Raw genomic sequence first — 14,640 nt, 5'->3', positions numbered from 1 at the left:
GTGAAATGTTCTCATTAACTTTTCAGATATTTTCTCAAGGTATGTTTTCTATCTGTTTTTGACTTGTACATTCTTTGGTTATTAAATCATGTTTTTAAAACCCACAAAAAAAGATTTTGTCATAAAACGTGATGTCCTGGATGTGTGTATGTGTGGATCAGAAAGATCAAAATGAAGTGGGGCGGGGGGGGACGGGACAGAGGAAGAGACATTAAGATCATTCTCACAACTTGCCAAAGCAGGGTAGGAGCGGGGAAACCAGGGTAGAGAGGCTCATGTGGAGCCATGGGACCTGCTCCTATCTTGCTGTTCTATAACAAGGCTAACCTATATTTTTACCTTGGTTTTGACCAAGGTGGGGGGAGGAGGACATCCCACATTGTGTGCGTGATCGGGACTGTTTGCAGCAGCTCTTGGCAGCCTGGCTCAGTCTTGACCATTGAGTGTTGCCTATAGTGTCCAGAAAGTGGGAAGCTGCTGCATTGATGCGGGCAGCCTCTCCGCTGCCTACACAATGCATTGTGGGATACTGGAGGAGTTCCTTCTCCAGATCCCTGCTGAAGATATCTCCACTGTACCAATCATGTGGGTGCATGGTGCTGCAGGCTGGGGAACCTGCCTTTGTGTGGGGAGGCAGGTTGTGTCCTGACTCCCTGCCAGCCCTCCCCAGCCCTGATGGTATCAGTCTTGAGAATGACCTTGCTACAGATCCATGACTGACTTTTGTCTGGTGATTATTTTATGGGGCAGTACAATGGACCAATTGTGTTTGATCATTCAAGACATTCCAGGGGAGGAGTCATCTGAAGCTCAGTGGCTATAGTTAACTTCAGTGGTTGCTGTATGTTTTATGTCAGGGTTGGCCAGCTGACAGTCTGTGGACCATTTCCAACTCCCAGTGCTACTCCATGTGGCTCTGGGTGTCCTTTCAAATGTTGTTTGTTTATTTATTTGACATATTTGTATTCTTATTTATTTATTTGACATATTTGTATACCACCAAAACATGAGTCTCTAGACAGTTTACAATTAAAATCATCTAAACATCAAAATCCTTAACATTTACAGTAAAACCCAGTGTTAAAAGTATTAAAACTATAAAACTAGCTAAAAGCCTGAGTGAACAAATATGTTTTCAGTGCCTTTTAAAAAGTTGCCAGAGATGGGGAGGCACTTATCTCAACAGGGAGTGCATTCCAAAGCCCAGGGTCAGCAACGGAGAAGGCCCATCCCCGGGTAGCCACTAGACGAAGCGGTGGCACCCATAGACGTACCTCTCCAGAAGATCTCAACAGGCAATAGGGTTCATGGCGAAGAAGACCTCTTAAAAATCCAGGGCCTAAACTGTTTAGGGCTTTATAGCATCTTGTATTTTGTAATAACCAGCATCTTGTATTTTGCCTGGAAACTTATTGACAGCCAGTGTAGCTCTTTCACGCAGGAGTAATGTGGAGTCCACAGATTTTGAATCTCATTAACAATAAATTTTACTGAATACAAAGTGAGTCTCTAATCATCTAAACACACAGGATGTTTCCATATGTCATAAAACATGTAAGATGGAAATGCATGTTCTGGCCTTAACACATAACCTATGCTAGAGATTATGCTTTTATATGTTAAATGACTTAATGTGTACTACATATGGATTAACCACCTAATGGCACAGTGGGGAAGTAACTTGCCTAGGGAGCAAGAGGTTGCTGGTTCGAATCCCCACTGGTATGTTTCCCAGACTATGGGAAACACCTATATCGGGCAGCAGCGATATAGGAAGACACTGAAAGGCATCATCTCATACTGCGCAGGAGATGGCAATGGTGAACCCCTCCTGTATTCTACTAAAGACAACCACACGGTTCTGTGGGCACCAGGAGTTGACACTGACTCGACGGATCAAAAACAACATATGGAGTAGGAGTATAATACCTTAAAACTAAAGAAGAGGGAATGGGAAACTAGGGTAGGAAGGGGTTAACCAAATGAAATATCCTAACTGATGTTGAGGAAAACTTTAGGAGTAAAACCAGGCATTTGAAAAACACAAGAAAGGCAACAGAGTACAGACTAAAGCAAATCTGAAAGAGAGAGCAGGTCCCAAAAATAAACAAGTCCACTCTGGGCCTGCAGAGCTGAGGGCCAGTTAAACTCATCTCAGAGAGCTGAACTTACTCAGGAAGACGGCTACATTTGTGAAGGGGAAAAGGCTGTTAGTCAGCCTTTCTGCTTGTCACTTTACTTGGGGTGTGATTATTCAAATGAAGTAAAGAAAACCAATTCTTGTAATAACAGTTAATTCCCCAGTATTCCTTAAACATACATTCTTTACCCTAAACCTAAGGAAGGGGAAAAGGAAAGAGAGGGGAGGAAGGAGTTTAACAAATAAAATGCTATCTCGTACCTGCCAACATGTCCCTATCTTCCAATGCAGGTGAATGGAAATAATAAGGATATATTGGCAGGTATGCAGTATCTAACTGAAGCCAAAAGTACAAACATGACAGACTTAGAGAAAAACTCCAAAAACAGCAAGAAAAATGCAGGCAGTGCAAAAACACAGGCATAAAACACAGACCCTTAACACAAGGCTCAACAAAGAAAACAAACCATGGGAGATAGTGGGTAACACAATGCCCAATCCAATGTAATTTGGGCACTCAAAGTAAATCAGTCTTGTTCATGTTTCCAGATCAAGACTAACTTGACACAGAAAACCACGCAAATTCAGGTAAATATAATGGGGAAAGTCAGAGAGAAATGGCTTTGTTTCTAGAGGGGGGAAATCATCATTCTGTCTCCCTGCTTATAATTTTACCCATGGCAAGATCATGTAAATACACAGAATAATTAAATGCTAGCATTTCAGTGAGACTTTAGGAGATTGTTTGCAAATAGACTAGAGGCGATTGCTCCTGGCAGCTAGTTAAGGATGTTAGGTGAATAAAATGGAGGCAGGCAGGAAACTTTGAGTCTAACCAACAGTTAACTAACTGCTTTCTAAGGATGTGCACAGAAATACATTTGCGTTCTGTTCCAAGCTCAGAATGGAATGCAGATGCCCAGATCATTCCATCAGAACAACAGGTCGAGCTGGTTGTTCTGACAGAATGAGCTTAGAACACTAGAAATGTTCCGAACACCATTTTTAATTCCAAAATGGCACTCTTCTGGCCTATGTGCACGCATGGCAGCCATTTGCGTGGTGGTGCTGACCGCACAGATGGCTGCTTTGTGTGTACAGAGGTCAGAAGAATGCCATTTTGGAGTCCAAAATGGTGCTTGAAACATTTCCGGTGTTCTGACTCGGAATGGGGTTCTGAGCTCATTTGAATGAAGTTCTGTTCCGAGCTCAGAACACTCAAAATGGCCTGGTTTGTGCTCGGAATGTTCTGACTGTGAACCATTCTGTACATCCATATTGTTTTCCCTTCCTTAATCCAATAAAAGGTAGACTTTGGATACAAGCCCAAGATCTTGCACCCCAGAAAGCAGAAGGAAGGTGTATGTATGGATGTAAGTAAGAGTGAAGGTATTAATGTAAGTATCAGTGAAGCTCTTAGTGAAGGTATGAGTGAAACACCCACCGAGAGGTTTTAGGGGACATCTGATAGGAAGCAAAAATTATATATATATAGAGAGAGAGAGAGGTTTCTAAGAACAGAAGGGCCAAAAAAGGCCTTGCAGAGAGCCAGGGCTTTTTAGGGAATTCTGGGAGCCTTGTCTGGCTCCTCACATTTAGGATGTCATGGTTGCCCATCCTAGGCTAGTTTTCTGACTCCAGAGTTTACACTGTGTACAACTGGACTCAAAACACATGTCCAGCCCATTTACGTGTCAGCTATTTCCAGGGGAATGCACATTTGGCAGTGCCCATAACACAGTTTTGTAAAAGAAAATGCTCTGGCTTTGCCAGACCATTGCCATGTGCCCGCAGTATTCTTATTTGATGCGGATAGGGTGCTATTTGAAGGCTGTTTTCAGCAAATTATAGAGAACATAATAGGGCGTAACAGCATAAATTTTCTCCTCCAGCTGCTATCGGACTACAACTCCCATCATTTCCAGCCACAGTGGCCAATAGACAGAGATGAGGGAGTTGGAAGCCATCATTTGCAGAAGGGCCAAAGTTGTGCTGCTGTGACATAGGGGGAGTTTTGACATAGAGTAGTGACGAATAATGCTATGAGCCTCAAATTCAAAGCCTATCTCCTCTACAATTTCACTAGATGGCAAAATACTCTTCTCTCAGTCCCAGATCTGTAATGTGAGGGTGATGTTAATGTTCCTAATAATAATATGGGCATAGGGACTGTATGTCCAAATTCAGGCGTAACACAAAATGGAAGTTGGCAAACCTGCGGTTTCAGTTTGAAACTTGAAATTGCACTGCAGATGTCCTTCCTGCCACCGGCCACCAACTTCCAGTTCTAGGAGGAGGGAGCCCTTCCCTGCTCCTTGGCTGCTTAGGCCAATCCCAGCAAGCTCCACAGCCAGACTCTGGGCAAAGTCCATCTTATTTATTTATTATTTCGCTGTGTAAATCTCCCTGAGCCATTTTTGGAAGGGTGGTATGGAAATCTCATATATAATAATAATAATTAATAAAGTGTCAGCATATCAGTGGGGTGGCCGTGATTAGCCACAATCTTGAAGGTGGAGGGCCCAGCATGATTAATGCTTGAGGTTATGCATTTTCGGAGCTCTCTGCCTGCCCTCAGTATGAAAAGGGCATTTAAATCTCTTTAAATGCCATGTGAGCTCTTCTTCAGGCAAGAAGCCCTGCACCTAAATAGTTCCACGAAAGCATAATTTTGGGGTGGGTGGGGATATTGGGGGGCACTGTTTGGGAAGAGGGAATGCTCCTGTGTGACTTTGCAGCTCAACAGGCTAACAGGCTTGGGATGAGATGTCACGGCAGCTCTGTTGCCCAGCAACTCCATAGCTGGATAGATGACAGGAGGGGTGGGGCTGCTGTTCTGAGAGGTGGCAAGCAAGAAGCGTCGCAGCCATGGACCGGCTGCACTCCTGGGTGGGTCTGCGCCGCCTTCTCTATGATTGCAGTTTGAAAATCGGCACGAAACAGTGGTTATGGTGGCGTCCAGGATCTGATGTAGTGGTTCGGTTCAAACTGGAGTTTGGCGAGCCAAACCATAGGTCATTTTTGGTTTGAAACTGTGGTTGCACAGATTTGGACATAAAGAAGCTCCAACTTCTGCCCCATTTAACTTGGGTGTATGTGTGCTGCTACTCCTGCCCACACAGAAGAGCCACTACTGAAGCATAGTAACCTTACAAGATTGTTATAAGCACTGCTGATGAAGGCTCTTTGAATACTCTAAAGCACTGTGTACATGCTAAGTATTTTTATGAAGGAAACTGGAATTGGATTGCTATACCATTTCTGGCTTTAGCTTTTAAGATCCTAGCTTTGAATAGTGCCTGGCACACTGTAGAAAATCAGTAGAAACATAGTAGTGCTGGAACAATGCCTCACTAAACTCCTAGTTGGCATTCATAGAGTGGAACTCTAGGCTTTGGTCTATAAGAAATTGGTTTGTACTAGTTTAGGGTTAGGGTTTAGTGGAGTTGTTCATATCAAAAAATAAGAATATTTTTATTTCTCTCTTCTGTCTGTTATCTTCCAATCCTCTTCATACACCTGACAAATTGGGCTCTAGCCTGTGAAGGCTCTTGCCACAATGAATTAGTTAGTCTCTAAGGTGCCATGACATTCTTGTGTTGTGATTTTTAAAATAATATCTCCATTTCCTGTACAATTCTAAACGCTCATGATCTTAACTATGCATAGAGGAGGGCTAGAACACAAAGAGAAATGATGACAAACTTGGATGAGAATAATTTTTCAGCAATCCTAAAGGAAGTAGAAGAATGCAATCAACAAGCAATTAGGGGGTCTGCTTCAATAGAGCAGTTCACAGCCACTATTGGCTGTTTTGTTGCTATACTAACATATTTATTTGCCATTAAATAACTATACTTGGAGTGTGAAAAGTATTTGGTTCTGTCACCTCTATTTTGAGGCAATCCTGATCTTCTGCAACTGTAGGTTCCAAATGGAAATTCATCTCCTTGTATCTCCTTATCCATTTGTGAACTTTCAAATATAGCTTTACATCACATCTCAATCCTAGGTCTGCACTATTTCTTTTTGCATTCTCTCCATCTATTTTCAATTTATCCCTTTCTTTCTCTTTTCTGTCTAGATTAGCACCATTCCCTTGTTCTGTTTCTCCTTTTCGTGGGTATGCTTTGTTTTTTTAAATATGCATCTAGTTTTTATGTTGTGAGCTACCATAGAGTACTATGACAAAGAAAGTTGGTCAGATTTTAATAAAATAATGCTGATATTTGTTTCAAAATTAGGACTGCACACCAGTGCACTTGTGCCTCAAAAGTTCACCATCTTGGATCAAGGTGGATGACATATCACAAACTACACCATTGGGACATCTCTATGTGTCCATGCAGCTGTAGCAAATTTGGTTCAAATAAGTTACATTGTCCACAAGTTAGTGCACTTGCGCCTTAAACATTTACGTGTCTGCCATCTTTCTTATTTATTTATTTATTTATTTGATAGATAGATATACCGCCCTTCCAAAATGGCTCAGGGCAGTTTACAATTAAAACAAACCACTAAAACAATAAAGAGCTCAAACAATTAAAAACAATATAACAACAATTAACAATTTAAAAACAACCATTAAACAATTACAGTGATTAAAAGCCCCAAAATGGGGTTAGAATATTAAAACAGATTAAAAAACCCTGGAAAGCCGGGCCAAACAAATACGTTTTAAGGGCTCTCCTGAAGGCTAATAGAGAATTCAAATTCCGGATTTCCGCAGGGAGTGCATTCCACAGCCCCGGAGCAGCTATAGAGAAGGCCCGCCTATGAGTCGCCACCAGACGAGCTGGTGGTAACTGGAAATGAACCTCCTCAGATGACCTTAATATGCGGTGGGGATCACACAGAAGAAGGTGCTCTCTAAGGTAACTTGGGCCTAAGCTGTTCAGGGCTTCAAAGGTAATAACCAGCACTTTGTATTTTGCCCGGAAACATATCGGCAGCCAGTGCAATTGTTTCAGAACAGGTGTAATATGGTCTCTCAGGGTTGCCCCAGAGACCAATCTGGCTGCCGCATTCTGAACTAGTTGAAGTTTCTGAACTACATACAAAGGCAGCCCCACGTAGAGCGCATTGCAATAGGTTACCAGCTGTTGCACCACTGTTTTGAGGTCATCCTCCTCAAGGAATGGGCGCAGCTGTCGAATCAGCCGAAGCTGATAGAAAGCACTCCTGGCCATGGCCTCCACCTGAGAAACCAGGGTAAGGCCTGGGTCCAGGAGGACTCCCAAGCTGCACACCTGCTCCTTCTGGGAGAGTGTAACCCCATCCAGCACAGGAAGATCTAACTCACTCCTGAGATTCTGAGCCCCCACAATGAGCACCTCCGTCTTGCTTGGATTCAGCTTCAATTTGCTCACCCTCATCCAGCCCATTACTGCCTGTAGGCAGGCATTTAGAGAATGAGTGCCATTTCCTGAAGATGAAAGGGAGAAGTAGATTTGAGTGTCATCAGAATACTGATAACACCCAGCACCAAATCTCCTGATGACCTCACCCAGCAGTTTCATGTAGATATTGAAAAGCATTGGTGACAGAATGGAGCCCTGAGGGACTCCATATAACAGCTCCTGCTTTGAGGAGTGACTGTCACCAAGCTCCACCATCTGAGATCTACCCGAGACATAGGAACGGAACCACTGCAGAACAGTGCCCCCTATTCCCAACTCCCCCAAGCGACCCAGAAGGATACCATGGTCGATGGTATCGAACGCCACCGAGAGATCTAAGAGGACCAACAGAGTCACATTCTCTTTGTTGATTCCCCGGTAAAGGTCATCCATCAGGCCGACCAAGGCTGACTCAACCCCATAGCCCGTTCTAAAGCCAGTTTGAAATGGGTCTAGATAATCAGTTTCCTCCAAAACTGCCTGGAGCTGGTTAGCCACCACCCTCTCGATTACCTTGCCCAGCCAGGGGAGATTGGAGATTGGCCTATAACTATCGATCGCTGAGGGATCCAGGGAAGGCTTCTTAAGAAGCGGTGTAACTATTGCCTCCTTCAAACGGGGGGGGCACCCTACCCTCCCTCAGCGATGCATTTATGATATTAACTAGGCCATCTCCAACAATCTCTCCACTAGATCGAAGCAGCCAGGTTGGGCAAAGATCCAGAGAACAAGTGGTAGGCCGTACTGCTCCAAGCAGCTTGTCCATGTCAGCAGGAGTCACAGATTGAAACTGATCCAACCTAACACTGCAAGAGGGATCGCAGGATACCTCCCTCACAGACCCTGCAGAAATAGTGGAGTCCAAGTAGGCCTGAATACATGAGATTCTATCCGCAAAGAACCCACTAAAGGCGTCACAGCAGAGTATCTCCGGGAGCTGATTTGAGGCATAAGGAGCAGAAATTATACTCCTCACCACCCGGGATAACTCTGCTGTATGTGAACCTGTAGATGCAATGCGCGCCAACCAAAAACGCTTTTTTGCTGCGCGCACTGCCATTGCGTAGGTCTTCAAATGGGTTCTATGCCGCATCCTGTCAGATTCCAGCTGAGTTCTCCTCCACTTGTATTCCAGTCGCCTACCAAGCCGCTTCACCCCGCAACTCCTCCATGTACTAGGGAGCCATCTTAGAAGCAGGCCTGGAGGGACGCTTAGAAGCAATAATATCTACTGCCCTGGTGAGTTTTCTATTCCAGGTTCCCACCAGGGCATCGACAGAATCACAGGCCGCACCAACATCGAAACCCTCCAAGGCCTTTTGGAAACCTGCTGGGTCCAGCAGCCTTTTGGGGCAGACCATCCTAATAGGTCCATCACCCCTGCAGGAGTGGATTGTGACCGTGATACCAACCTTAACCAGGTAGTGGTCCGTCCATGACAATGGGGTAATCACCGGATCCCCCACCCACGGAACACCCACCTGATCTGAACAGAAGACCAAATCCAGTGTGTGGCCTTAATTGGGATAGGCCCATAGTTGTCATGGCCGCTATGAACTCCTGAGCCGCACCAGACAAGCCAAAGTGGATATTGAAGTCCCCCACGACCAAGAGCCTGGGAGACTCCAACACCAACTCCACGACCAGCTCCGTCAGCTCAGTTAGGGAGTCAGTTGGGCAGCGAGGTGAGCAGTACACCAACAGAATCCCCAATCTATCTCTAGTTCCCAGCCTCAGAAATACACACTCAATATAAGTCAACTGTCTCACAGGGGCCCTGGTAAGGGAGATAGTGTTTTTGTGGACCACAGCCACTCCACCCCCCACCCACTTCCCCTAACCTGCTCCACAACAGAGTAACCGGGAGGGAGAAGCTGAGCCCACAATGGACCACTCGCCTCCCCCAACCAGGTCTCAGCTATACATGCCAGGTCAGCTCCCTTATCCATGATCAAATCATGAACAATTTCGGTCTTATTTTGAACGGACCTGGCATTACAAAGGAGCAAGATCCGGCTCTGTGGGTAGTTGGTGCTGCTCCCCAAGGCCTGAGAGTTGTCAGAACAGTTGGAAGTAGAAATAGTTACTAGATTACTAATTTCTCTTCCCTTGTAATGGCCAGCTGTTCTGCCAGCGCCAATTCTTCTATTCCCCACCACTACAATAGCTGCCCCAAGGCTACCAGGCGCACCCCCTGCATCATCCCCCTCAAGAGAGCCCAAACACATCTCATCAACTAGGCTTGGCCCAACTCAGGGCAATAAAAACAGCACTTTGACCCAAAAATCCACCCACCCACGGAACAACCATCCCCCAGCCCTCAGTCCCACCTGCAAAGGCCGGCCCCCTTTGGCGGCCGGCTTCAGTGGCTTCCTACAGGCAGGCTGCCAGCCATGCTGCCGGCGTGTCTTCAGCAATATTTATGAGCCTCTAAAACTTAATGACAACTTGGGTTGTCATCCAACCCAATCTTAAATTGGGTTGGATGACATTGTCACAATCTATACTGTTGAGGTGTCCCTGTGTGTCCCTACAGCTGTAGCAAATTTGGTTCAAAATGGTTAAGTAGTTCATAAGTGAGCCCACTTGCGCCTCAAATGTTTACTTGTCCACCATCTTGAATTGGGTTGGAGGACATTGTCACAATCTATGCCGTTGAGGTGTCTCTATGTGTCCCTACAGCTGTAGCAAATTTGGTTCAAATCAGTTAAGCGGTTCACAAGTTAGCCCACTTGTGCCTCACAAATTTATGCATCCACCATCTGGAATCGGTGTGGGTGACATCATCACAAACCATGCTGTTGAGGTGTCCCTGTGTGTCACTCACTGCAACTGTACACAATTTGGTTTAAATCGGTTAGACAGTCCACAAATTAGCCCGCTTGCACCTCAGATGTTCATGTGGCTGCCGTCTTGAATTGGAGTGGATGACATCATCACACAGTATCCCATTTGGGCATCCCTATGTGTCCCTACGGCTGTAGCAAATTTGGTTCAAATCGGTTAAGCGGTTTACAAGTTAGCCCACTTGCACCTCCAAAGTTTATGCGTCCGCCATCTTGAATCAGGGTGGATGACATCATCACAAACTATGCCGTTGAGGTGTCCCTGTTGTGTCATTCACTGTAACTGTACACAATTTGGTTTAAATTGGTTAGACAGTCCAAAAATTAGCCTGCTTGCGCCTCAGATGTTCACACGGCTGCCATCTTGAATTGAAGTGGATGACATCAGCAGTCACCACGCCATTTGGGCATCCCTATGTGTCCCTTCAGCTGTAGTAAATTTGGTTCAAATTGGTTAAGTGGTTCACAGGTTAGCCCACTTGTGCCTCAAAAGTTTACGTGTCTGCCATTTTGGATCGAGGTGGATGGCATCATCACAAACTACACTGTTGAGTGTCCCTGTGTGTCTCTACAACTGTACCCGATTTGGTTCATCTCAGTCCAGGTGTTGTGAAATTGATGGGGGCAGGGGACACATGGGCACACACACAGAATGTCGGGTGATCTTATAAGCCTACTGGAAAGTAGGCTAAAAAAATCATGAAAAAGCTGGTCAGCAGAAAAGAAAAGCACAATTCATCAGTATCATTTTGTTGCCCTAATAGAATAAATGCTTCACTTGTATTTAGCCAGTATTTGACAATACTGATGAAATTATTTTATGACCAGATGTCCAACTGTAAAATTAGCCTGTTCAATGCTGGTGAACAAATGACAGAAAGAGATAAAGCCTATATTAAAGAGATAAAAGTGAATTATTTGCTACCTAGCACCAACTAGCACAGCATTTCAAAACAATTTTGGAGGGATAGGGGATTTCTGTGCATAATTTCTGTGGTACAAAGTGTTTTACAGATTTTATCTCCATGTAGCCTTAAAACTTTGTGATTTAAAAAATAACCAGCTTCCTGCTATAGCAACAGCTTCGCGGTGATATTAAGAATCGTAGTTCAAGACTTTCACATAATGTCTTGAACTGCTTCACAAAAGCAGTGGGGTAGATTCTTAAACTAGCATGGGAGAAGTATTATAACCAACTAAAGTTTGTGTCAGGCACAGTCTTGAAGAGACAGATTGTCCTTTTCCAACAGGTAACCTTATGGATAGAAGAACAAAATGGAATGGATAGCTGCCAATAAACTAAAGAGAAGCCAGCAAAATTAATTAGAAGCATAAAAACCACATTCTTGGATATAAATAAGCTGGTTTTGGAAGAGATTCATTAACTGAACATTGTGCACATTTATACTCATTATAGGGCCTTGTCTATACTGAAGAAATTAAAAGCTGTTTTGTAGAATTACAGGTTCCTAAATCAGCTGGCACTGATTCTCAAAGCTTGGATAAAACAAATCATCATTTCCATAAAAGTGAATTTAGTAAATAGCTTAAATCCAAATAAATAGGTATTAGAATGGCTTTCATGAATGTTTTCAGAGCATAGTTTTATGACTCTCAGTATTGTTCAGATTCCAAGATATAGGGCAATCTAGGTATAGGGCAATCTAGTCCTATTGAATCTTGGTTGATGTTGGTGTAATCTAACCCTGCCCCCACTCCTCCGCCCCCAGTAAATGAACATATGCAACTTTTTGTGTGTAGGGACTTCTTGTTTTCTTTCTTTCTCCTTCCCCCACCCTCTGTGGTGTGTCTGGAAACATTTTGCAAATATATGAGGATTCTTCTGTGTACATGAAGCATACTTTGGATCGTAGAAGATCAGGGTAGTCCTTGAGCACTGGAGCTCTGTATGAATAATGATGCTACTGAATGTAAGCGGTACATGCTGTATTTCACCTCCTTTGGGCTTTACCTCCTGCAGCAGTGAGTCTGATTGCAAATTGTGGGCCATTGGTGTCAGTTGAAGCTTTTTAACCCAGCATCTGCAAGGTAGAAGGGGATCAGGATTAAAGCTACAACAGGAGCGGCATTACAGCTCCTCCTCCTAGCACGGTCCCAACCCAGATTGGGCCCCTGCACTCATGTTTAAAAAAGAAAATAGCCCTGGTGTCCTTTAGTTACATCAAATTATATTAAAATGCATGACACCTTGAGTGTAGCAAATACATATTTTAAATCAACTGTAAATATCATCTCTCCCCCCACCCCCAGTTTGCTGTTTCCATTATGTAAATCAGGAATGCTCTCAGAGGGATTTAGAAATACCTCGTTACTCATGGGGGTTCTGTTCCTCACCTACTACAGCGAGTAACGAGGCATTGTGCCTATGGAAAACAGGGTGTTAGGTTTCTGCATTTTTTAAAAAAGGCAGAAAATCAGTGTAACAAAGTAATCACTGTACCGTGCTCCACAGGGTCTCCTTGTGCCCAGCAATGCCCCCCTCAACCGCGCAATGCCCCCCAAGATCATGAACAATCACGGTCCTTGAGCATTGGACAAAATGGCTCAGCTTCTTAAAATGGAGGTCAGAAATGACCTCCAAGGTCATTTCCAGCCATCCCCCGACCTATGGATATGCAAGTCTTAACCCTTGGTGTGCCATTTTCCCCTGTGAATGCCAAGGTCAGATGTTATTCACCCAACAGCGGATACGCAAAACTGCCGATGATGGATCGGTGGATAACAAAATCTGCCTGTACTGTGAGGATGGACAATCTGCAAGCTGTAAACTAGTGAAGAGTTAAGTGGGCATTCTCACTAATATGTCACATACTAGATCTTTTCTGGATTCCTTTCAGGAATGACAGTTTAAAACAATGAGAGGATTCAGTGAGGCAGCATCTCAGGAATTCACGGAGAGAGAGAAATTCCAGTGAACAAGTAAATATGAAACTCAAGCATCTTGAATTGTAGTAGCTGATTGTAGAATACGGTACTGTTTATTCTACAAGTTCTTAAAAAAATTGTTCTCAATTGAAATTCTACCCCTTGACTTGGGTAACCTGACCCCCTCCCCCAAGGCCTTTCTCACAGTCAGCCATCCTTTTCCAGTGGCTCTTTATAAACTTAGAAACTCTGTTATGCAGAGAGAATTCCTTCCTATGCAAGAGCATCTTCCCCATTGACTTGAGACAATTCCAAAGATGCGTATTTTTGTGTGCACAGAGAGCTGTTCCTGACCTTGAAGTTGGCCGGGGAGAACACTAGTTAAACAGAATTAATTTATAAGCCATTTTACCAGAAACCTCAAGGATGGTTTACAATAATACATTATACCATTTAAATAGTACAACATATAATCCTTAGAAAAACACGATAACAGAACTCCCCCCAAAACTATTCTTAAAAGTAGACTAACTGAAACTGCTAAATAGACTGGCTGATATCTAACGAAGCATTTGTGTTAGGAAGGTCTGCAGGGACACGCTGGGAGCCCATGCCTGCCTTCCCCAGTCCTCTTGTGTGCACATTATTGGGCAAATGGGCTAGTACTGTAGAGCACTGCTTGTACTCTGGAAGCACCTTGTAAGTTGGTGGAAATACATTGCTGACCCTCATTGCTGATTCCACGCTTACAGAATACTTCCGGAGTGTGAGCAGCACTCAGAAGTAGTAGGCCTCTTGTGGAACAACACACTGGGGGAGTTGCATGAGGGTTCGTGGCATGTCTCCACAGATTTATCTAAAGTACATGCTTTCTTAGGATGTCATTCATAAAATTCCCCTATAACACTTTGTTACAAAGCAAAGTTTTGCATTGCTTTCTGAACATTATTTGTTTGTTTGTTTGTTTGTTTGTTTAAGATGTTTCTATACCGCCCAAAACTTGCCGTCAATTAACAATTAAAATCATTTAAAAGATTATAAACATTTAAAACCCAGTATTAAAATTATTTAAAACTATAAATCTAATTAAAAGCCTGGGTAATTAAATGTGTCTTCAGTGACTTCTTAAAAGTTACCAGAGATGGGGAGGCTTTGATTTTAATAGGGAGCGGATTCCAAAGTCCAATATCCAGGGCCTAAGCTGCTTAGGGCTTTATAGGTAACTAGCCGACCTTGCACAGAGCATCTGTGTTGCACAGAGCATCTGTGCGCTCTTCCCCCCCACCTTCCGCCCCAGTGTCCACTTCCAAGCCCAGCCACTTCTGCCCCCCCCTTCTCCCCCTTCCTGGGCCTTGCCTCCGCGGCTGGG

At 44.0% G+C, this 14,640-nt stretch overlaps 1 protein-coding gene across 15 annotated transcripts in view; it reads left to right on the top strand.

Annotated features, from left to right (window-relative positions):
* The window catches only part of CFAP20DC (CFAP20 domain containing), a 268,470-nt gene that overhangs the window by 71,635 nt on the left and 182,195 nt on the right, over positions 1 to 14,640 (top strand). Inside the window, exon 1 of one of the 15 annotated variants that reach the window (XM_053297350.1) lies at positions 3,476 to 3,513. The exons of the other annotated variants lie outside the window; for them this stretch is intronic. Within the exon in view, the coding sequence (XP_053153325.1) occupies positions 3,512 to 3,513 (2 nt within the window). The 5' untranslated portion in view covers positions 3,476 to 3,511. Of the gene's footprint in view, positions 1 to 3,475; positions 3,514 to 14,640 lie in introns of those variants that run through there. 15 annotated transcript variants of the gene reach the window in all.

Source organism: Hemicordylus capensis, chromosome 2, assembly GCF_027244095.1.
Source record: "Hemicordylus capensis ecotype Gifberg chromosome 2, rHemCap1.1.pri, whole genome shotgun sequence".
Taxonomy (NCBI): Eukaryota; Metazoa; Chordata; class Lepidosauria; order Squamata; family Cordylidae; genus Hemicordylus; species Hemicordylus capensis.
Note: the sequence above shows the minus strand (reverse complement) of the source record. Positions and strands in the feature narration are given on the sequence as shown.